Consider the following 24814-nt stretch of genomic DNA (forward strand, 5'->3'; position numbering starts at 1 on the left):
CAGAGATACCCCCCAGCTAGTAGGCCTAAAGCAGCGCATGCAACCTCAAATTCTGAGAAATTTCACCGCCTCTACTGAACCACGAGCCAGCCCCATGTGTTCCCCAAAGCAAGCCCCAGGAACTTATTTATGTTCCAAGGTTAAAGTGCCAGTCTCTGCCCTGGAAGGAGAGTCTTCTGGTTATTGGCAAAACAGAGCAGAGGGCAGCTGGAGCTGGCCGAGAACACAGACGTGACGGGGCCAGAGGTCTTCCCAGTTAGTGCCAAATCCCAGCTGCATAAGGTAGCATTTCAAAGGGCTCCGGGCTAGCCTCTGCTATTGGAGCTGTGTGGCCTTGGGCAAGTCGCCTCAGCTGTCAGAGCCCCGGGGTCTACAGCTATCAAGAGCCAATGCGCACAGGAGCCCTGGGAGGAATGGCTTTCTGTGTTCTGGGAAGCAGCTGCCCAGGAACAGCAGTCTCTGAAGATAGAGGTGCGCTCATGCCTGTCTCCAGCTTGGCTCAGATCCGAGCCCGGATATGGATGTTTCAATAATTATCATCATGGCAGGGGGGCACCAAAAAGAAAGTGTTGTGGGTTCTGAAGACAACCCACAAAGAAGACGTTCACGCAGCCTCGGCAATGGGTAACAGCATGAGAAGAGGCAAACAGCGTATCGAGACTGCCTGCTTGGGCACCCTGGTTCTAGTGTTTGCCAGAAAGTTCTTCTGCACTGCTACCCTGTGAAGGCGGAGGCCCTGTGCCTGCCCCATCCTTTACCCAGGGTGGCGGTTATGAGGATCAAACCAGATTATTCTATGAGAACATAATGGGGTAAAACTTGCCCTGCAGGAGGGTGAATTTTTAAATGTATTCCAAAAAATTAGGGTTGAAACGATGCCCTGTTGTGTGATGTGTTGTGAGCCTGGCCTTGAACTGGCACACACCATCAGCCTCGTGAAAAGCTCCTGGCCCGCCATGGGGGCCCAGAGACTCCATTCTCCCCAATCCCTGCCTGTCTGCCTCCTCAGACATTGTCTCCGGCTGCCCAGTGGACACAAGATGCCTGCCTGCTGCACCCCAGTCTCTTTGCACATTTTGGACACGCTGGGGCTGCAGGTCACTCCCAGAACAGCCCACTTAAGGCAGCCTCTCTCCGACACTGCCCTCCTATAACTGGCCCATGGAAGACATCTCCCCCTTCTTTCTTTAAGGCAGCAACAGCTGCCATTTCTCCAGCCATTCCCTCACAGGGACACCCAAGGGGATGGGATTTCAAGGAACGAGTTTTCTTCAGGCCAGGCACCAACACAAAGCACTCGGTACCTATCATCTCACCCTTAAGTTTATCCTGCAAGATGGGTGTTGCCATCTCCAAACTTTATTTTTTTTATTATTATTATTTTTTTTGCGATACGCGGGCCTCTCACTGCTGTGGCCTCTCCTGTTGCGGAGCACAGGCTCCAGACGCACAGGCTCAGCGGCCATGGCCCACAGGCCCAGCCGCTCCGCAGCATGTGGGATCCTCCCGGACCGGGCACGAACCCATGTCCCCTGCATCGCCAGGCGGACTCTCAACCACTGCGCCACCAGGGAAGCCCCATCTCCAAACTTTAGATGAGGAAACAGGCTCAGAGACGTTAGAGGACTTTCACAAGGCCACACAGCCATGCAGAGATAGAGCTAAGGTTTGAACCCAGGTCTGTCACTGCCAAAGCTCATCTCATCCATCAGCAGCTCCCACGATGGTGACTCCTGGACCTGCCCAGACAGGGGTTCAGTGAAAGGAGGGACACGGTGAAGCGGCTGTGCCTGGGGAAGAGTCTGGAATTCCAACTGGGAGGCTCCACTTCCCAACAACTTTTTTTTTTCTTTTTTTTAAAATTTATTTATTTATTTATTTTTGGCTGTGTTGGGTCTTCGTTGCTGTGCGTGGGCTTTCTCTAGTTGTGGTGAGCGGGGGCTACTCTTCGTTGCGGTGCGTGGGCTTCTCACTGCGGTGGCTTCTCTTGTTGCGGAGCACAGGCTCTAGGCACACGGGCTTCAGTAGTTGTGGCACGCGGGCTTAGTTGCTCTGCAGCATGTGGGATCTTCCTGGACCAGGGATCTAACCCGTGTCCCCTGCATTGGCAGGCGGATTCTTAACCACTGCGCCACCAGGGAAGCCCCCCAACAACTTTTCCAGAGAGAAGCCTGGTGTCCTCTGGCCCAGGCAGTGGCCGGGTGGGGTGGGGAGAGGAGTGTGGATGACATCCAAACCCACTCCTTTGCCCGTGGTGATGGCACGGGGCCCTCCCCACCCACAGGCATCTTTGACGCAGTGCAGGCAGGGCCCAGCCAGACAGTGGGTGCGCCAGGACCTCCCACGGAGGTGAGAGGGCACTCGGAGCAGTGCCATCAGGCCAAGGGCTCCCTCCCGCATCTGAGATTACTGTTTGAAGATACGAAGAAGAAAACCACAAAGGCTTGGTTGATGGGGGTCATGAGGCCAGAGGAAATGGAATAGAACTGCCAGCTGCCAGCGCAGGAAGGAAACTTCCAGATGAGCTGGGTCAGTGTTCAGAGCGAGGGGTGTGGCTCATTAGTGGGCCATACAATCAGTTAGGGAGCCATCACCAGCATTTTTGAATGATGCACAACAGACAACATCAGAGTAGAGACGTGTAATAAAGTATTGTTCTATTAAGCTTTAGTTTTAGTTAAATGTGTGTGTAAACTTTTTTTCTTAAACATGAACTGTGGTCAAAACAGCTACAAAAAATTAAATTGGTGCAACCCCTGTATTCTGCAGGTGGGAAAAGTGGGGCCAAGTGCAGACGGGCTTGGCCCAGGGCCCGAGACAGGATGCCAGGACACTACTGCCCCAGCACCCAGGGGCCACCTTTCAGAGGCCCAACTTCTTACTCACCTTTTAACCTTAGACACAATCAGCCTTGCCAACTGTTACCCCATGTTGCTCCCAGGCGAGAGTGGGAAGAATACACTGCTTTGTATTGGGGTGGGGGGCAATGGGGTGAAAGAACTTTCTCCTTCCTCTCTGGCTCTCTCCCTGCCTCCTTTCCCTCCTCCCAAGCCCCCCTCCGTGGAACACCCCAGAATCAGGTCCCTTTCCACACTCCCTCCCACTGCCCCCCCACCCCAGTGGCCCCTGTACAGCCGCCTCCTGAGTCTCTCCTGGCCAGGCTGGGGCCGCTCTCCCCCAAGGCCTTGTCCCAGACCCGTCTACACAGAAGTCACGCCACCTCCATCACAGTGAGATCCGCCCCAAGCCCGCAGGTTGGAGGATCCTCCTCCCCGTCTACATTATTTGATGATGACAGTTACCCAGACCGAGACGGGTCTACACTGTCACGCTCAATTCTCACAACAACACAGTCTCATTGGCAGACAAACTCAGGGCAAGAAATTTGCCAAAGGCCACACAGCAGTAAGCGGAGGAGCTGGCTCTAGAACCAGGTCTACACGGCACCAAAACTGACACCTGGACACTCCCCTGCCCGGCTGATTCCCGGCAGCCTTTCCTCCAAAGGATCCTGGATGGGGCAGGATGACTGTCGGGGAGGGGGGAGTATCTCTTACCTTAGTTGCAACCAGGAAAGGAAGGTTCCAGCCCCGGGAGGGGGAAGAATACTGGAAATGTTCTCCCAAGCCCCCTGAGTCCCTCCTCCAGGAGAGGAGGACAGCCTTCTCTGACACGGGAGCTTGGAGAAGGCAGTGGCCTGGGGGAACGGCGAATCCCTTTCCTGCCCACTTGCAGATGTGCCCGCCCACAGAGAGCGAGTGTGCTGCTCGGCTCCTGTGTCCCCCGCCTGGGAGGGAGGGACACGGGGAAGGGCCAGCGTCCACCTGCTGGAAGCAGGCCTGGAGGCCCACCTCCTCGGCTCTCCACGCGCAGGCGTGGCGAGGCTGGCAGCGACTCTCCCAGCAGCTGGTGGGGACAGGGCCTGCTGTGCTGTTTCCTTGAACAGGGTGCCCCAAGGCGCAGACTTGGTGAGGGAGTATCAAGAGCCTGACCATGGTCATGGATAGAAGCCAAGGTCTCCCATCCAGCTCTGTCAGACATGTTGACCTCACAGCTGAGCCCTGTGTCTGTTTTTCTTTTGCTTCAGGACTCGCGGCAAGAAGGGTGTTACCAGCACCAGGAAACCCAACATCCTTTTTCCTCACTGCTCCCAGAGTGCCTACCAGGCCACACACGCAGAGCCCTCTGCCTGGGCTCCCGTCCCGGTCTCGCACACGTCTCCCCACCTCGAGTCCCATCCCCTCGCTCCCTCCTGATAAGTACGTTTTCCTAAAAGTCTCAGCCCTCGGAAGCTCCCCACTATCAGAGCCTTTGGCCTGGGGCGGCTCCCAGGCCTGATCTGGGCCCATCTTCTTCTCTCACTGTCTCTCCTCCAGCTCAGCACTCCCTACACAAGCCCTGGACACAAGCCACCTAGGCTCCACTGCTCATGAGCCTTCAGGCTGTTACTTCAGGGTCCTCCTTCCCATTCTCCAAGTGCCTCCTCCGCCATGCAGCCTTCCATGACCACTACCCCAAATTACGTCCCATATTCCTCCAACACGTGTGGCACTCACTGTCAGGACCCCTTGTTCCACATTCACCTTGTTATTGAGGTTCTTCAAATATGCATCTTGTTTTCTCAACAAACGACACATTACGTGACAATTCTAACACTGGTTAAGATGTACTGAGTGCTTGCTTACTCTGTGCCAGGCACAGCCTCTCCTTCAAGGAGAGAAGCTTTCTAGAGCACTGGCCTGGCACATTATTGCTGCTCAAAGCATGGCACGATTTTCTCAAATATACGCAAACACTGGTGGTAGGAGAAGTTGGGGCAACCTTTCTGGAAAGTCATTCACATTATGTATTCAAGGCCTTAAAAATACGTATAGCCTTCCAAATCTGGGCCAGGACCCCACTTTCAGGAATGTATTCTAAGAAACAATCATACACGTGCACAAAGGTTTGGCCATAGGACGGCTGCAAAAATGGAGGGGTGGTGCTTCAGTTTCATCAATTGTAAAGTGGGAATAAAAATAATGCCTAGCCCATGGCCTGTTATGTGGATTCATAAATCATGAGTTAATGTATGTAAAGCACTTAACACAGTGCCTGGCACAATATTCAGACTCTATAAAAATGTTACTTATCTCTTCCTTTATTATTTGAATTGAGGTCTGATTGAGGCCAAATCCTGGACTCCTAGCTACACTGCCGCCCCACCATCCACTCTCATGATTTCCAAAATCAACAGAATGGTTACAAATAGCAAAAGCAACTCCAACCTGAACAATGCTCGAGTTATCCGACACAACGGACTGGGTACATAATGATACAACTATATACCATTCTATGCAGCCACTTCTTAAGGAACAACAATTAATGTCATGCATCATGCGTCAATTTAAAAAATAAGTAGCAAAAGGCTACAAGTTGATGAGTTCAGTATGAAGTTGCTTTCTTTTTTTTTTTTTTTTTGAAGTATACAAACGTGTAGAGAAGAAGAAATCCACTGCAAAATGTGAAGAGCTGTCATCTCTGGTGTGAAGTTATAAATGATTTTCCTTTTATCTTTCTTTTAAATTTCTTACCAAGAACACATATCCCTTTTGTAGTTAGGAATAAACACTAATATTGAAGAAGAAAATGAAAACCATACTGGTTTACTTCCATCTGTAATAGGAGGGGTGGTGTCTCCCTTTTATATGTTCCCTACTGCATCTAACACACAATTTCTGGACATAAAAGCCCTGGTCTTGAACAGAATTCCTGATTCAAGATTGCCTGGCAATCTTGTTTACTCTTCCAGGCCAAGGCATTCTGTACAGAATCTAGAAATGGCCTGCAAGGACAAGAAAACAATGTGACTGGCGGGAGTGTGTCACACTGGTCTGTGACCCACTCGCCAGGCTGGGGAACATCATGAACTGACCCGAGGGGGAAGAGGCGGTGGAACCCAGCCAGGGCTGGTGCATTAGGAGACCAATTACCTGGGGAGCATGTGGCGAGGCTGCTAAGAGCTACCGTGCCTCGATGCAAGGCCGCTTTGGCATCTGGGAGCTCTCTTCAGTGCGCTGTAAAGAGCTTCCCAGGAGACACTTAAGTGCAGCTGGATCTTAATATGATCAGCCTCTGCGTGCACAATTTCCATCTTACTCTTCCTCCCACAGCCACTGGGCCTCCCCTCACTGCCCGCAACAGAGGTGTAGGCACCCAGGGAGCCGGGCAAGGGGAAAGGTAGGGTCACAGGGCCATCTGTCAGTCACAGTGGCACTGCCCACCCAGCAGAGGGGTTAGGGTTGGGGCTAGCAGGGCATGTGGAGTGTTCTACTTAAAGCGATTACATTGCTAGGCACATTAGCGTCAGACATGTCACATTCGTGAGCTCGACCCTCACAAGACCTCGGAGAGGTGGCTGCCTCTGTGTCCACTTCACAGCTGAGGAGACTGAGGCTTGGGGGCTGACAGACGGGTCCAAGGTGACTCAGCTAGGAAGGACAGAGTGGGACTCAAGGCCAGGTCAGCCTGGCTCAAGTTGAGGCTAGACCCACGGGGGCTCTGCAGTAAGTCTGCCAGATGTGGAGCCTGGGACAGAGCGGGGGGTGTCAAAGCTCTTTCCTAATTCCACCCTTGCAGGCAGCACTGTGACAGTAAGGGGGGCCTGACCAGTCTTGCCTGAAGGTGTCCAGCTAACTCCCCCGAGCAGCTGGTGCAGAGCTCAGCCTGCTCTATGTTCGGCAGGAAGACGCTCCCTCGAGCTGCGCCAGGGATGCTGGCCACGTGCCGAGCCACCCGGCCGGGGCGGCATGGAGACCGCCAACACCAGTCCCTGGAGGGTTGCCCCAACAGGCACTGCGACCTTCTGGGGCTGTCTGTGCCCATGTTCCCTCTTGTCACCAGGGTCTGCCTTCAGCTGGGGATCTCAAGAAGAGGTCGCGGAACCTCAGAGCGGTGGGAAGAACACTGGCTTGGGCACTTGCTGTGGCTCTTCACGCTGCTTCTGCCGGCGTGGCCCTGGGTGGCCCTCAGAAGGGCATCTGTCCAGCGGGGAGAGTAGCTCCTAGCCTACGCCCTCACAGGACTTGTGGAGACAAAGAGCAAAGGCAGGGGGAGAGTACGCCAGCTCTCCTCTCTGGGCCCCCCCTCCCAGCCCAGGACGGAGGCCCTCCAGGGGGCCGACTGGGGGACGAGCGGGAAGCCACACACTCAGACTTCCTCCCCAGATTTTTGCCTCTAGGCTAACTCCTCCTTTCCCCTTCACACGCGGTGAAGAGAGGCTCACAACGAACATCAGAGACAGGGTGCAGGGAAGAAATTAGTGGCTAATCCCTTGATACATTTTTCAGAGAAAACATTCCAGAAAAGTTTTCTCTAACCAACAGGGGCATGGGGGAGACACTTCTGGGGGGCCCTCCTCCTCTCCTGGACTCTCCTGAGTCCCGACCGGGTGGGCAGCAGCCTGAATACCCCAGGCCCGAGTCTGGGAGGCCCTCACGGCATCCGTCGTCCACCCATCCCACAAACCTTCTTTAGGCAGGGACGACACAGCCCGCAACCCAGAATCGCCTTCTGGAGGGTGTGGGTTCCTTTCCTAGATGGTCCCATCCTCATGCAGACAAGGGTGGGGGCAGGGAGGGACCTCGTGGCAGAGGCTCTGACTCAGTCCTCAGAGCGACAGAGCGGCCCGGGGAGCCGCTGCAGCCTCCTGGAAAGGCGAGGCCGCCATTCGGTCTCCGCGGCTAATGCTGCTCCGGCAGGCTCGCGCTCGCCTTGTGGGGGGGGGGGGGGGCGGCGTCTGGAGCATCACAGGCGCTGCGCGGCAGGCGCTGGTCACAGCGCTCGCCCACACCCTTCCTGCAGTGGGCGGCTAACTGCAACCTGATCACGCAGCCCTCGAGAGCCCCGCGCCTGGCCCACCACTTCCTCCTGCTTCCCGCCCCCTGGGGAGAAGCTTCCAGGCTCCCAGGCAAGGACCCGAGGTTTTGCCGGCTGCTAAAGGGGATGAGAAAGCACAGACCCTCCAGCCCCGGAGACTCAGGCTGCGGCTTCCCCCATCCCCCCTACGCCAGGGCCGGGGGAGGCCCAGAGATCGCACTAAATGCCTGCGGACAAGTAACCACGCAGCAGCCTGCCCACGAGGGACACCCAGTCTCAGGATCTAATCTATCCTCTCTAGGTACCTCAGTTTCCTCATCTGTTTAAAAAACCAACCAACCGCCTCATAGGGTTGCTTTTAAGAATAAGTCAGATAATGTATGCAACAGGTCCAGTAAATACTCTACACTTCTGGCTTTCACCTTTCCTTCCCTTTTAGAAACCTAGACATTGTGTCCAGAGTTAAAAGCTAGTGGGGTCAGAGGCCAGGATCCTGCCTGAGCACGTCCACACTCGTGGAGGCCACATGAGAATAGGGACTGTCCCTGGTGTCCAGGGAGTATGACATCACCATTACATGGAGGGGGAGTGATAGCATTCAAATAACTGTAATGATAACAGTGTCACACATGCCTTGGTCATCTCCAAGTTGGCTCATCTGAGAAAACAATCTTTTGGGTAATGTTAGCTACAAAAATACTACCTAATTTATCCTGTTTTCCTACGCGCCCAGCTGAAAGCCCAGCCCAGCATGGGGCTCTGGTCACAGGCTGGGGAAGTCTTTTCTGATTTGTCACAGCAGTACTAAGCCAGCTGGAAAAGGCACCATTAGCCTGTGTTCCACCCTCATTAGTAAACATCAAAATAATTTCCCTGCTGACCCCGAGACACAGGAATCATCATATCCAAGAATGGATTCCAGCAGCACAAAACTGACAGGGGTCTCATACTGGGGTTCCTTGCAAAGGGAAGCTGGGAGGGGGGTAAGGAGACAGTTGTAAACTAAATCCCTCTGAGGAGAGCGTGTGGGTGGAACCACATATATGTAAAGATTTAAACAAACAGAATGCATCACTATGGAAACATTCGGCTTTTTCAAAGGCACAGTTAAGAAAATAAAGCAATCAAGACTTCAGATTCAACACTACAAGTGTTTATGACCAGAAAAGGCAAAGTGGGTCTTAGATATTCTGCAGCCAAGTAAAAGCTGCCAGAACTCAAGGAAGAAATATTCCCAGCAGGGCAGGGACCCATCATGTGTCAGGGCTTTCTCTGAAGCCGTCCAACTGGAGCGTTCTGCTCACTGCAGTGCCCACTTAACTCTTCTGGGGTTGCCATGACACAATTCAGGAGACGGTGCCACTTACTGACCAGGTCCAGACATACCTGCCACTCGCGAGGGCAGGTCATACCAGCCATGGAGGCAGCAGGGAGTGAGTGTCACAGGAAAATGGCAGGTTTATGAGCTGTGACCCAAACTTATTAGGAATCATCAATGCCATGTGAGTTAGTGGTTAGTTGTATACTGAGGATACAATCTGATGTTGTGTCAGACTGTTCCGACCCATGCTTTGAGGCAAGGTGCCTGTCGTCAACATGTTTTTAGCGTGCAGAGCTCACCCTGCTTCTCGGGCTGTCTGCTGATCGGAGTCGTGGTATTGGTAAGCATCGTGAGGAAGCCTGATGCTCAGTCCGGGCATCAGGGTCCCCAAATGCACTCACAGATAAGAATGAAGGGAGGAAGGGACCACCTGTCTACCTCTGAAAGTTTGCTTGGATATGGTCAAGAAACGTTCTTAGTCACTTGCCAGGAAGGTTAGATGAGAATTTGTCTAATTTGTCATAAATTGGACTGTGTCCCCCCAAAAGGAGCTTCCCCCAGTAAACTGGACAGTTCTAGTCCAGTTGGCAGCAGATTTTCTGACTAGGAGATGCTCATGTTGATTAAGGAGAGATGAGGTGCAGATACCTGCACTGGTTCACAGGAAAGCCAGGGGACAAACAGAGTGGCCTGGCAGTCAGCCTGGCCAGCAGGGCACTAGGGTGAGCTTGGGTTGCCCGCTCTGCATGAGCAAGCCCTGAGGCTCATGGACCTGGGGATGCCCACTATTCTGCCTAAATCCTGCATGGCAGAGGGAAAACCACAGTCTAGGCATTAACCTGTGCTGTGTGTGCTGGTTCTGCCGTTCATAAGTCCTAGGAAATGACTTCACCTCTTGGAGGCTCAGTTGCCTAGTCTCTACAATGGGAATAGCATCTTGTTTTGGCAGGGCTTCAGGGAGGATTAGGAATTATGTATGAAAAGCTCCTAGGATGGTTATTAAATTGTCCTGGCAGGTTATTAAAGTTCAAAAAACGGGCAACTAAAAAACTAGACCTGTTTTTCTTCATGCGGCAGCTGTTATATTTGCTCCTTCTGCTTTACAAGTAATGTTGGCAAAAATAGCTTCGCCCTTAATTCCTAGTTAAGATCTACCACCAGTAAAACACAGCAACAGGTTGGTGCAGTCACTGACCATGGGCCTCCTTTGCCGGGGTCTGGAATTCCTGTCCGGTCCTAACCCTGTACTTTTATTCTATGGCAAGTACCTACTTGACATTTCAGAAGGGACATTATCTTAGTGGTAGAAAGAATGGCAGTTCCGGCATTTGACAGCAAGAAACAAAACCTAAGACTGCTGCTCTCAGGTGAAGAAACCCAGGTGGTCGTCCAGGCTGTCTGCTGAAGAGTAGGAGTTAGTTTCCCTGACAGACACAGCAGTGATGAGGGAAAAGGTGAAATCGTAGCTGATGTGAGGGGAGAGCATGACCCCGGGTCAGGAGGGATGTGGTTAAGACCTGGAGTCATCTGCCAGCCCTGTCACTTGTGGGAACAGAAGAGGAATTTCCCCAGGTCATGCAGCCGACTCATAGCCGAAGCTGGCTGCACCACCCTGGCCAGGTTGTGTTTGTTTGAATTGGAGGAAAGCTAGGGATTAAATAGGTTTCATTTTATAGTTATGGTGATTTGTACCTCCCTCACGGGAAGACTCAGTCAGTATGATGTTCAGATTTCATAAAGCATTTAGCATTTCTTAGAGAAAGGAGCAACACACAGGCAACAACATTTAAAAGAAAGAGACTCTGGTTCAAGAAGCTACAGAGCTTGTCAGAGAACAGCGCCTGGCCAGGCATGGCAACCATCTGCCTTCTGGGGAAGAGCCTGCCCAGACTTTGGCATTTTATTGTGATCATGGAGATCATCAATCTTACAGCACGGAATGGAAACAAGATCAAAAGCAAGAAGGCTCACTAAACTTTCCCCGCAGGGAGCTAAGGGGAACTCTAACTCTCTCGCCCTACTTTCATCCATTTAAATCCATTCTCTTTCTCTCCGGTTTTCCCTGTCTTGGTTTGGAATTGGCATGCTGCTCCTAAGTCAAGGGGTCAGGAAGACACATGCTTTTATGATGCAACAAGGGGCAGTTGCTCTGTCTGCTTTGGGAACCCTGGTGACATCAGAGACTAACCCTTTCATCTCGTGAACATGTGTAGAAGAAAACACTGAGTCAGAAGAAAGCCTTAGTCATAGGGCTACTGAACTCTAAAGTGAACAGGACTGTTAGGTAACTGAGTCTATTCCCTGTAGGACCGCTCCCGCTCCTATCTGGCTAGGGTTTAAATGACTCAAGTCATTCTCCAGGGGGAACTAATCTATGTAGAACAGCTGCCACTAGCAGGGCATTTGCTGCTCTTCAGCCGAAATTTCTCGTGACATCACTCAATTCTTCCTCCCTTTGAGGGGACAGTTTTCTCTTGTATTTCAAGTAGTCCAGGTGGCTGCTTGGAGATGCACTGGAGAATACCACCTCTGCTCTTTATTCAGAGGCCTGTAACCTGTCTGGGCATATCCTGGGAAGATGGACAGGCAAGGAGACTCAGTTAAATAAAGTGCTCCCAGAATATGCAGCTTTGCATCACAATAGCACACAAGCCAAGATGTTCAGGAGTCAAGGCAGACTTCAGCAAAGCTCTGTTTGGGTTTTAGCAGCTGTCTGCCTACGGAAGGCTCCAGAGTCACTGACTCATATGTATACCTCCACTTTGCTAAAGGCACAAGGAACAAACATGTGTGGATTTACCCCGGAAGCAAAGTCCATTCATATTTCTTCAAATGAAGTGGGAGAGGGCAGAAAAAAAACTGCTTATGGACAAAATCATCTGTGAACACAGCCACAGCAGTTTTTAACTTGCCTAAAGAAAATATGTGATTTCAAAACATGATTAGGGATTACTGTTCCCACAGTAAACATACTACAAACATGAACTGCAGGCTGTCATTTAATAGGACTCCAAGCTGGGAAGCAAATCCCATCCACATCTTCCAAAGAGCCACACCATGAGAGCAGCTGGACCAGTCTCCGGAAGTTTCTTCATGGTGGAAGGTTTGTTCAGTCTCAGCACAGCTTCCCTCTCCAAGACCTCACATCACCAGTGTGCCCCTCAAGGGTCAGGATAAACTGTCCGAAAGGTCAAGTTTATTCTTGGTTCTCTAGAATGGTACTCCTTGGGCACTCGATGCTAAATGGAAATATGAATAACTCTGACATACACACACTTACACTTTTATTCCAAAGCAATTTAAAACTTATTTATGAGGACATAGACATGTTTCAATTTTATCTCCCGTCAATGAGCAGCAATAGCTCTTTTAAGTCTTGTGGAGAAAGGTCTTCTTCTCTGAAACAAATCTCCACCACCACCCTCACTGTGATATGTCAACACCCTCACAGGGAGACAGTTTCATTTTTTCTAAGTGTTGCTCTTCCTCTCAGCCTCCTGCCATTTTTCCAAAGCTCAAAAGAAAACACATAAATGGCTGAGATCACAGACAGGCATGAGATTCCCCTCTCATGCTAAATGTTCTTAATTTGCACACCTTAAAAATGGCCTGGCCTAAGCTATGGAGCTGTGCAGCCCCATATGCTAGCCACTGGCTGCCAGCTCTAAATTAATTAAAAACTCAGTTCTTCAGCACACTAGCCATATCTCAAGAGATCAACAGTCATGTGTATAGTGGCTACCACATTGGGCTACACAGATACACAGTATTTCCAGCATCACTGGAAGTTCTAGTGGACACCGTTGCTGTAGAGGGCCATTTTGACTGTCAGTAGAATCAAAACCCCTTGGAAATGATGTCAGTTTATTGCCTCTTGCTCATTATAAAAGCCACTTGCTTTTCACCACGTCTAATATAGAAATTAATAACCGTAAGCCAGTCAGGAAACTGCCTCTACATGACAGCAAATCCACGTTGCTTGCATGTTCTCACCTGCCAGTCTGCTTGGGTGGCTCCTTCCATGAGTAACAAGGTCCCGTGACCCAAGGGTAACTTCACTCTGTCCACATATGTGTAGTCTCCATTCTCTTCCTAGAAAACAGCATTCATTGCACTGAATTTTTTTGCTTGTGTGATCAAGTTGCTGCAACAGATCATGACACTGGTCAAAGAAATGCCAGCCTCCACTCAGCCAGACTGGCTCTGTCACTTGGCGGCTGACTGGCCTTAGGCAGGTTACTTCACCTCTCTGTTCTTGAATTTACTCACTTGTAAAATGAGGATGACGAGAGTACCTGCCACACAGGGCTGCTGTGAGCCTCAACTTACATATGTGAGAATTACTTGGAGACTGGTACGTATTAGGTACAGCATAACAGCTATTAGTACTAGTATTATCAGCATCCAAAATGCAGAAAAGCACATTCTGGCTGATGAAGGAATTCAGAGTCATTTATACAATAATTCTTCACATCTGCCTTATTCTGTGCCCTGTGTTTTGACATAGTGTTAGGAGAATAGGCTTTCAGACAAGACATGGTGTGATGAGTTTTGATCCCCTTCTCATAATTTATGCTAATTCACTAATTGGTACCTATGTTAAAACTAGTCACAACTCTTCCTATAGCTACTTTGGTATTTTGGAGATATATTCTTGTTTCTTTCCAGAACAGTCAACAACAAGATTTTCTCAAAGCAGGGAGCTCTGCTGTGACCAGAACAGTGTTGCTAAACTGAGACTGGCTGTGTAAGCCTTTGAGAATGGATCGCAACTCCTGAGCACCTAGGATACAAGTGCCCGTATTTACATTGCCCCTTTCTTCCAGAGCTCAAAGTCAATTCACGTCCAACACCGTAATGAAGCCTCCCAGAACAGGCTGCAATATGGCCAACAGGTGGTGTCACTCCTCCTCCACCGCCGACAAAGGGGCACATTAAACAACTTCCTTGTTCACAGAGCACGTCAAGAATTGAGAGCACGTCAAGAACAAAGAGCACGTCAAGAATTGAGACCGGGACAGACCCAAGTTTCCTGACTTCTTCACCTCCATTCCGGGCAGATTCGTCCATTCATCTGCTTCACTTCCAATGCAAGAGATTACATTTGGGTTACTACAGGATTAATTTCACTGCAATGCTGTGTTTATTATTGTAGGGGTGCTTCTGAGAATGTAACTGTTTACAATGATTTCCCCCAGGAAAATCAAAATCAAAACAAAATGAACTTCCATAAACAGTCTAGGTTCCAGTCCCCAGCCCTTGGCAGTGACTTTGTCAAGCACTGTCATAACTTTATAAGCAGAAGATATAAGCAATGTTTGAAATAACTTTTGGTCTCAGTGATTGATTTTGTGTCTGCCACCTTCTGTCTTCCAGTAATAAGTAAGCACCAAAACATTTACCTCTGACCCCTCAGCCAACCAGTGGGAAGGTGACCCTGTCCTCAGGTAGCCCAGCTCCATCTCAGAAAAGCAAAAGGTTGCTCTCTGAAGAAAGTATTCCAGACAGAGGAGATGTATGTTCTACTGAAGAAAAGATATCAGAAGGGAGTGCATCGTTCATGAGATCAGAGGGTCCAAGGCTCCTTGATTTAGGCTGTAAAGTCAGTTACCAGATCAAGGTTCAACACAGCTAGAAACAGAACTGTTGCTGCCCTCTATATAATCCAGAAGTACAACGGGGCCTTAGTCTATAAACCAAGCACAGACACTAAGACAGGAGAGTGCAGTGGACAGGAAAGACACTTAACACAACAGGAAGAGAATCCTGAGATGAAGATCTCTTAGAACATTAAAACATTATTGGGATAACACTGTACCTCAACTACACTTCAATTTAAAAGAAGAAAAAAAAATACACTAAGGAGGAAAAGCATGTTCTAGGAAGAAGGAATTGTATATGCAACAGCCCAGAGGCCAAGAAACCAAGCCCGATCCTGTGTACACAGGTCTGTGAGACCAGGGAACAGGTGTAAGGAGTAATTTGCAGAAGTTAGAAAAGTTAAGAGCCAGCATTTTCTAATCCAGTGTTGCTCTGCCAAAGCCACTGTAATAAAATGCAAATTTGATCTCAGAATGCCTCTCCCTTGCTTCAAATACTTTAATGGCATCCCAAAGGTTTCAGGACGAAGTTCAAATCCATTAGCTTGGCACCCAAGGCTCTTGATGACCTGCGTGCTCCTTCTCTTTAGTTTCAGCTCCTACCTCTCTCTCATGGGCACCCTGTGCTCCAAATAAACGGAACTACTTACAGTTTTCCAAACATGAAAAAAAAAAAAAACCATTATTGGGGAGGAGGGAGTGCTAAGACCAGTGGAAGAGAAGAGGGGAGCACTGTAATTCTACCTGGAAACATGAAGCAGGAACAGACCCAGCAAGTGAAAGAGAATTCCAAATGCAAGAGGGAAATATCAGCATGGACGGAAAGTGATGTTCAACAGAGCCACGTCTCCCTCACTATTCCTAAGATCTGAGGTTTTCAAATGAGAGAAAGCCTCAGGTTGGTTTGAAACACATTACATCCAGTATAACCATTAGTTGTACCAAAGAGCAAAAGAGGGTGAGCCTTCACTTGGCAGGGAGCTACTCTCATCAGTCCCTGAAGGAGACAGTGATACCAGCACACTCACAGCGAGAGGTGATGTCATTACTTTGCTGCTTGTTATTCGTTCCTTCCAACACCCTTGGCTTAGGAAGTACATTCCTAATTCACAGAAGGAGACAGAAAGGAGGACAGGGGATCCTATCAAGGCAACACAGAGCTCACGAATGCTTCCTTCCTGAGACCAGAGCAGCAACAGACCAAAGAGCCATGCTTTAACTTCACCAAGATACACAGAGACTTTTTCCACTGAGGAAGCAGATAAAAGGCCAGAGGAGCTCACGTGGCTAAGCGTAAGGGCTCAGTTGATAAACGGATAAGCGACAGTGGAAGCACAGTTCAGACTGTTTAGAGGAATGCACTCACAGCCATTAAACATGGTTAAGTTACCCAAACACTGCTCTGTAACCCTTTTGATTTACTCAGGTCTTTCTTCAAAACAAAACAAAACACACGCATTAAAAAGCCATGGCTTAGGATAAAATTTTCCATTCCCGATCCCAGTTAAAAGAAACTTTTAGGGTCACAGTCAGTCTACAGGGTGGGTTTTGCTGTTGATATTCTTGGTTTTCCACACACTTGAAACCTCACAAGTAGATGGAAAAAGCAAAAAAGAATTTTTTTTAATATTAATGTTAATCAACATTCTCACTCCCTCCCCAACCATAGTCAATTCATCTGAATGCTTAATTATAATTTCCAGTGAATGCTGGGGTTTTCCAAAGTTCCACAACTTTCACCAAGATCTCAGCTTATCCAGTTTCCTTTAGAAAAATGTTATTTAGGGACTTCCCTGGTGGTCCAGTGGTTAAGACTCCGCACTCTCAATGCAGGGAGCCAGGGTTCAATCCCTGGTCAGGGAACTAGATGCGACATGCCGCAACTAGGAGCCCGCATGCCGCAAATAAAAATCCCACGTGACACAACTAAGACCCGACACAGCCAAATAAATAAATATTTTTTAAAAAATGCTATTTAGGAAAAAAAAAAGCCTGGGTGTATATTGTTATATCATTACAAACCACCCAACAGATAAGAAATCTAAACATTCTTCTTTTCACTGGAAAGGAAACTTCACACTGTATGAGATCTATGTAGATTTTTCATGTAATTGCGCCTTTCTTGTCCTAAAAAAGGTGTCTTAGAAATTATAGGGTTGGCCAAAAAGTTCCTTTGGTTTTTAAGTAAAAATAAAAGACACTTTTCATTTTCACCAAGAACTTTATTGAACAACGTATTCAACCTTTTGTTCCACTACCTTCTGCCATTTTCCAGGCAACTTCATAATTCCATCTTCCCAAAACTTTTCATCTTTTTGAGCAAAGAATTGTTCCAGGTGCCTTTTACAGTCTTCCAGGGAATTGAAATTTTTTCCATTAAGAGAATTTTGTAAAGACCGAAATAAATGGAAATCCGAAGGTGCAATGTTTGATGAATACAGCAGATGAATCAGAACTTCCTAGCCAAGTTGTAACAGTTTTCGCCTAGTCATCAAAGAAACACGTGGTCTCGCACTATCTTGATGGAAGATTATGCGTTCTCTGTTGACTAATTCTGGACACATTTGTCAAGTGCTGCTTTCAGTTGGTCTAACTGGGAGCAGTATTTGTTGGAATTAATCACTCGGTTTTCTGGGAAGCTCATAATAGAGGACTCCCTTCCAATCCCACCATATACACAACATCACCTTTGGCCCAGCCTTTGGTGTGGTTGGCAGGGGTTCATTTTGCTCGCCTCACGATCTCTTCTGTTCCACATTATTGTACAGTATCCACTTTTAACTGCCCATCACAATTTATTTTAAAAATGGAACATTTCCATATGTTTAAGTAGAGAATCGCACGCGGAAATACGGTCAAGGTTTTTTTTGCTTAACTTATGTGGAACCCAAACATCGAAGCAATGAACATAAGCAAGCTGGTGCAAATGATTTTCAGTGTTTGATTTGGATATTTTGAGTATGTCGGCTATCTCCCACATGGTATAACGTTGATTGTTCTCAATTAATGTCTCGATTTGATCGCTATCAACTTCAACTGGTCTACCCGACCGTGGAGCATCGTCCAGCAAGAAATCTCCAGCACGAAACTTTGAAAACCACTTTAGACACGTTCGATCAGTCACAGCACCTTCTCCATACACTGCATGAATATTTTTTGTGTTTCAGCTGTTTTTACCTTTCTTAAAATAATAAAGCATAATATGCTGAAAATGTTGCTTTCCCCCCATCTTTAATATTAAAATGGCTACACAAAAATTCACCAATTTTGATTTTTTTTAATGCACACTGATATGACAGCTGTCACAATACAAGCTAACAAAATTGTTTCAAATGAAGTTAAAGACAACTAAGCGCTACTAGAGCCATCTTATGGAAAAAAACGAACGAACCTTTTGGCCAAGCCAATACAAACATCAGTGCTTGAAAATCATCATTGGCATAGTTTTTTTTCCTACTATAAAAGTAACATAAGTTCACTAGAGTAACTGACACACTTGAATTACCTGTTCAACGTCTGCCTTCTTGATCTCTGATAATAAACTCCATGAGGGGAGGGCTATGCTGTCTTTCCCTCTTGAAATACGCTCAATGCCTATCACACATATCAATAAATATGTCCTGAATGACTGAGGAAAAGCACCAATATAGAAATCACCTTTAATCCCGTCATCCAGAATTCATACAACACATACACAGGGAATAGTCTACACATACAATCATGCACTCATTTTTAACATTGTATTGTGAGCATTTTCTACATCTTAGATGTACTGTATTTTAAAAATATGGCTGTATAATATTCCTTTGTATGAACACATCCTTCCTCCTTTAAACTCACAAATTATTTTCTGACCACCTACATATGTTAGGCATTATGCTAGTGCTAAGGATATAGCAGTTAGGTACACATGGTTGGAAACAGAGATTTTAATATACCAGTAATACTTAAAAAAAAAAAAAAAGAAAGGAAAGAAAAACCTACTGCAAGTAGATCTTGGGCTAAACATCTCTGAGTATATTTCTAGGATATATTCTTTAAAGTGGAATAACTGGATCTAAGGGTATGAACTTGAAGGCACTTTGATTTATACATCAAACTGCTTTAAGAAGGTTGTGGCAATTTATAATTCCAGCAAAAAAATGTGACAGCACCTGCCTTCTGAGCGCATCACCAGTATGGAACATTATCAATTGGCAAAAAAAATTAGGGAAAAATGGCAATTCATTCTTCAAATATAGAGTTCTTTAATAACTAACCAAGTTCACCGTTTTTTCACATGGCTATTTGCTGTTTGCATTTCTTCTACTGTAAACTCTGTTCGTGTCTTTTGTCCATCATTCTATGGGGTGTTAATGTTTTTCTTATTGATCTGTAACCATGTACAGTAAGATATTTTCCCTTTGTTATACTTTATATAAATATTTTTCTCATTTGCTATTTGCCTTTTAACTGCATTTATGATATTTAACACAGAATAGCTCAAAAATTTTTACAGTCAACTCTACTGATCTTTCTTTGGCTCTCCTTCATGGTTTTTTCCCGTCTTCAGGAAACTTAAATATACAACTGCAATTCCTTTCAGTTAAAAAAAAAGTCTATATTTTTTAGATTTAACTCTTTAATCCACCTAGAGTTGGCTCCCCACTTCCCTGCCCCAAGTGTCTTTTCATAACGATTTCCAGGTACTTAAACCAAGGCATCCTGCTAGACTTTCTGGACAGGATCAACCATGGTGTACACTGCTAAAGTACCAGGCATGTTAGGGACCATCTGTACCCAGTACTGCTAATTCTCACCACAACCCTGTAAGGGACATGATACTCTCCTTTGTATTATAAGCAAAGGAAGCTGGAGGGAAAGTACATTTCTAAGGCAAAAGGCTGGCTAGAGGCAGGTAGGCAAGTATTTGAACTTAGATCTGCCTAGCTCTAAAGCCTGTATTTTTTCCACCTTGTTGTGCTCTCCAAAGTTATCTCTCTTTCTTCTGAAATCCTGTGATTATTTCCTATCTGAATTATATGGCACACTGACTATACTGTAAGGGTCACAAACATCAGCAAGTAGCATAAACAAGGGGTGTGGGCCAGGTGCAACACAGTGGGGAGTGGGGACCATGGAGAACTAGAGAGCACAGGGCCTGCATACAGGTGGGAGCCACTCTGCAGCTCCCTCACCGTTCCCCTGGAGTTGCCCGATCTTCTGGGTTTTCCAGGGAAACTGATAACGGGAGTTTTATATGAAATCTCCTGAGTTAGAAATTTTGGCAACTAACTCAGTTTCTTTAGAAACCCTGGGAAGTATATAAAGAAAACAAGTCTGAGGACCAGTTTCCGCTTAAGAGCTACCCAACTGAGCCGCTGGTGGACCCCTCACATGACTCCTTCTTTTATGCCCATGTCTTGTCATCGTATGTAAGCTCCCAAGCAAGGCCACATGTTATCTGCCAGGCTTCTTTGATGCCCCTTTGCCATTCCACATGGCAGTGCCTGAAACAAAGCTCAGGACAGATATGCTGCTTCAAGTATCACATTCTTAATCTCAGTGATCCCAACGCAATCAGAAAAGGCCATGGACGCAAAATATGCTTCCAAATTAATGATCTTAGTCAACAGTGAGACATTTGGTTTTCCAAGTCACCTCTGATCTCCTAGGTGAGCTATGTACTAGAAATTTTCCCATCTTTTTACTAAGAAGATGCTTATAAAAACAAAACACAAATGAGCAGAAAGGTCAAACAAAACAAAGTAGAAGCGCTCTACCTGTTTCTCATTTCCCAAACTCACAGGAAGCACCCGTCATACACTAACTATTATTAGTTTCTTCACTGGAGGCACCAGGAAAGGCTTCGAGGCTACAGTGGGCCCCTGAAGCCTGGAGAGGACTTAAGTTAATGAGAAGGTGGAGAGCACAGGCCTAAGGAGCAAAGAGACAGTTCAGCAGAACAGTGCAATCGCACAGGGACAGTGAGACACCAAAGTCGGTGGGGCATAGATTATGTAAAGATTTGACAGTCTGGCTGAGGAGTTTACATTTACGATTTGTTCCAATAGGAGCAAATAAAGACTTCTGAGTTGGAAAACAAAGTGATGAAAGCAGTGAGCTCAATCCTGGCTCTCTGTGCCTCTTTCTCTATTCTTTTGCCCTGAATTGATAATGGTGCAATTCCATAGCTTTACATATTATCTAGATTATTAGTTTCAATTCAGTTCAACAAATAATTGTCTGTGCAATGTGGAGCAAGTGATAGAATACGGTGCCTCAGCCACCTCACCTGTACCATGGGGATAACAGCACTATCAACTTGACAAGATTACTGGAGGCTGCATGTAAAGCACTTAGAACAAAGCCAGGCACAGAGTCAGTACTATACACTTGTTACTGATCACCATCCCTTTACTGTTGTTATTGTTGTTGTTATCCTGACAATTCCCAAATGATAGCTCTAGCACAGACCTGTCATGTGAAGCCCAGACTTCATAGCCAATGTCCTACTTTACATTTGGAAGTCTCAAGTATCTCGAACATACCATATAGAAGAAGGAACTCTTGTTACCCTCTACAGACCTCCCCTAAATAAGAGCAAAATAAAATGCAAAACCCCTGCTCCTGCTCCCTCTGAGTAAACAGCACCTCCATCCACCAACTGCTCAAGCCAGAAACCTGGTTCACCCTCCAAAACATACCTCAAATTCATTCACTTTGTTCTTCCCCACTGCCACCATCTGAGTCCAAATCACCAGTTTCCCACTAAAAATACGGAAACAACCTTTCATTTAGTCTCCTACTCTTGCCTCTGCCTGAATTATTCTTCACACAGCAGCCAGAGAGCTCTTTTAAAAATATAAACCAGAGCATGTCACAACCTCATTTATTCCCATTGCACTTAGAGTAAAATCTAAATTCAGAGCTCCAACCACAAGTTGTAATTATGTCTCTCCATTCATTTATCTTCTAGCTCCTGTGACATCCATGAGGGCAGGGTCCATGTCTGCCATATTTACTGCTATACCTGCAGAGTTGAGCATAGTCCCTGACACATAGTAGGTGCTCAATTAACATTTGTGAGCAGGAGGTGGGGGGAGAGAGAAAAAAAAATGAGCTGTTCCTGAAAATATCTGGCATCTGGATATCAGACAGAACTAGGGAGGAAAGATTAGAATTAAAGATATCAGGGTGGAAAAAGGTCATTTTAGTATTTTAGACGTGTGGTAAAAAGAGCCTGGAATGAAGCTGCTGTTAGAAGGATAAGTTTTTCAGACATTTCAAGAAAGAATTAAGAAGATTTGGGAACTGAAACAATTAAAAAGAGAGAATGGGAAGAACTAAAAATAACTTACAATGTAAACCTGACCAAGAGAATAGTGACATCATGAACATAAACGGCCTTATGGGTGGGTGAAACTGTGGAGTTTTCTGAGAGAACAACAATAAATCTGATTTTACAATTTCAGGTTAGACGTCACATGCTGTTATATGTGGAAATGTCTCGTGAACATGTACAAAGTGATGACTAGAACCTGAGATAAAAGTCAAAACTGGAAATAAGATCCAGAAGTTGCTCCACCAAAGAAGAAATGGTTGAAGCCATAAGAACAAATGAAATCCCATTTATTTACTTATTCAACAAAATACCGCCCCCCCCCCCGCAGACACACACACTATACACACACACACACACACACAGTCCTAAAGGCTGGGACGTAATGATAAACAAGACAGAAGTGGACCTTGCCTATACAGCATTTACAATCTACTGCTAGCTCATAATTTCCTAAAAAGTAATGTAGACAAAGATAACAGAATCGAAGACAACCTTGAATATCCATATTTAAGGGGTGTAAAGGGAAAAAAACCTCAAAGGAGGCAGAGAAGTAGCAATGAGAAAAGTGTGAGAATAGCTAAGATAATGCAATATTTCAGAAGCCAATAAGAGAAAGAAAAGGCAGCTAACAGATGGCTAAGTTTCAGGCAGAGAGGTGCTGGACACTGGTGACCAATGTTACAAAGAAGAGGAGAATGATGATTGAGAAAAGGCCAGAGTACTCGCTCTTTACGACAGTGGTATAGTATATTCGCAGCGTGGTGGGATGGAGCTAGAGAGCAGGTGTTCCAAAAGTAAGTTAAGTTGTAGGAAAGGGAAACTGCAGATAGAGACAACTTATCCCAGAATCCGTGCTTCAAAATCAAGAAGAAACCAAGATGTTAGAGTGCCTGCAGAATCAAGCAAAGGGTTTTCTCAAGATGGTAACAGATAGAATAGGAGTTTCCCTAGCTCTCCAGTCCAAGAATCAGATACATGGTAGAGCTGCTTGACAAGTATGGTCAAGGCTTTTTTGCAGACTGAAATAATATTTGAAAACTAAATGCCAGCATGTGCTACAGCTACTTAGCCTGCTGGAGCCAAGGGTCCCTTTACTTGCCCTACCTCCCAACTTACGGCCATGCCAAAATGTTCCCCTCTCCTCTTTTTTAATCATTTCTTTCCAGCTTGTTTTCCCAATCAAATTGTGGTGTTGCTTTGCCCTTGAGAACCTGGCTGGCTTCTAGACAGCTTCATCGATCATCAAAGCTTGCAGCTATATTTAGACAGAAAAGTTGTTCCTACAGCACTGATGTAAGAACACAGCTGGACGTTTTGTTCATAGTGGTAATGTATCTTTTAAATCTGACACAAACAAAACATATTAGTTATGGAAATTATGGAGACAGAATAAAGCTAGGACCCCACAAAGTCATCTCTACAGTTAGTCTGCTGACTCAAACCACGCTTGCAAAGATGGCATCCTCAATATCAATCTGGAAAACATTACTTTAGAAAAAGAAGCAGCTGTTTCTGAAATAAGATCTGCTAAAGGAAGAGGCTAGCCGGAAAAGCATAGATTTGAAATGACCGAGGTTATCTGTTCAAAACAGTTTTGAGCTCGCTTGCCACACACAAATCTTGGGGTTTTTATCAAACTCTTTTCCTGACTTTTGACATGGATTTGGCATGGAAGGTTCTAGCGAGGTGAGTGAGAATACTAAGTATGAGGGACTAGCACGTGCAATCAATCATCCTATACCAGGCGAACCCAGTGATTGTAAAAGGCAAATGCAGTTTACAGTGAAACACCTGCGACAGTGTTTGTTGTTCAGATTTGTTGTTGATATAGTATCGGCGGTGGGGTGGGGGTCAGAAGTTACTGAATTTAAGCAAAAACAAGCTTGGCTTTACACTGACTGTTACAGTCATTCTAGCCACACTGAATGTGCCTTAATGTAATGAAGATGCCATTCTTGGTGATATAATGTTTCCAAGAAATGCAACTTAAAGGAACTGCTATTTTGAAAGAGCTTCCACTCAACACTGTAGCACCAGAAATAAACACTTTCCTTCCTCTAAGAGCATACAGAACAAATTCCACGAAGCCTGACATCCAGCTGACCCCAGTCACCAGCAAAAGTGCAGGGTTCTCCAGTCATCCATTAAATCAGAACGTTCATTCCCAAACCATTCTGGGACATAACCTGATCAGACATAATCTCCCACACCCACCTCGGCACCCTTCCACTGTGTCCGCTGGAATTCTCATTCAGTGATGAGCAAACACCCCCCTATATCCTCAACCTCATGTGCTCAGAAGATTCCAAATTCCCTGAAACTCTCTCTCCTGTGGAAGCTGATCACGTCTCTCATGTCTACAGAGCCAGGGGATACTCCTTATTAACGCTTTCAGACCATTATTCCCATGCCTCTCGTAAAAATACCTGCTTCTCGGAGCTCCTGTCATTAAAGCTGTCCACCTCCCTTCTTCTCTGCCTCGGTCCCAGGAAGTATAACAATCTCCTAATTGGTCTCCTGGCTTCCACTCTTGCTCCTACCTAGCCCGAGCTCCATGCAGTAGCAACTGACCTTGTAAAATTTCAATCGGAACATGTCACTCTTCTGCTTAACACATTTCAATGGCTTCTTGATGTACTTAAAATAAAATCCGCTCCTTCCTGAGGCTCATGAGTCTCTGCGTGAGCTGGCACTGCCCCACTCCTCCCATCT

The 24814-nt window shown here is 46.6% G+C and overlaps 1 protein-coding gene across 2 annotated transcripts in view; it reads right to left on the reverse strand.

Moving 5' to 3' along the window:
• Positions 1 to 12159: 12159 nt before the first annotated feature.
• Positions 12160 to 24814, reverse strand: part of ALKBH3 (alkB homolog 3, alpha-ketoglutarate dependent dioxygenase) — a gene marked incomplete at its 5' end in the record, with an annotated part of 33758 nt that continues 21103 nt past the window's right edge. For both annotated transcript variants that reach the window (XM_079708621.1, XM_079708620.1), the window contains 2 exons: positions 12160 to 12417; positions 13172 to 13270. In XM_079708621.1, coding sequence (XP_079564747.1) covers positions 12340 to 12417; positions 13172 to 13270 — 177 coding nt within the window. In that variant the 3' untranslated portion in view covers positions 12160 to 12339. The remainder of the gene's footprint in view (positions 12418 to 13171; positions 13271 to 24814) is intronic.

This window comes from Hyperoodon ampullatus, assembly GCF_949752795.1.
Source record: "Hyperoodon ampullatus genome assembly, chromosome: 7".
NCBI lineage: Eukaryota > Metazoa > Chordata > Mammalia > Artiodactyla > Ziphiidae > Hyperoodon > Hyperoodon ampullatus.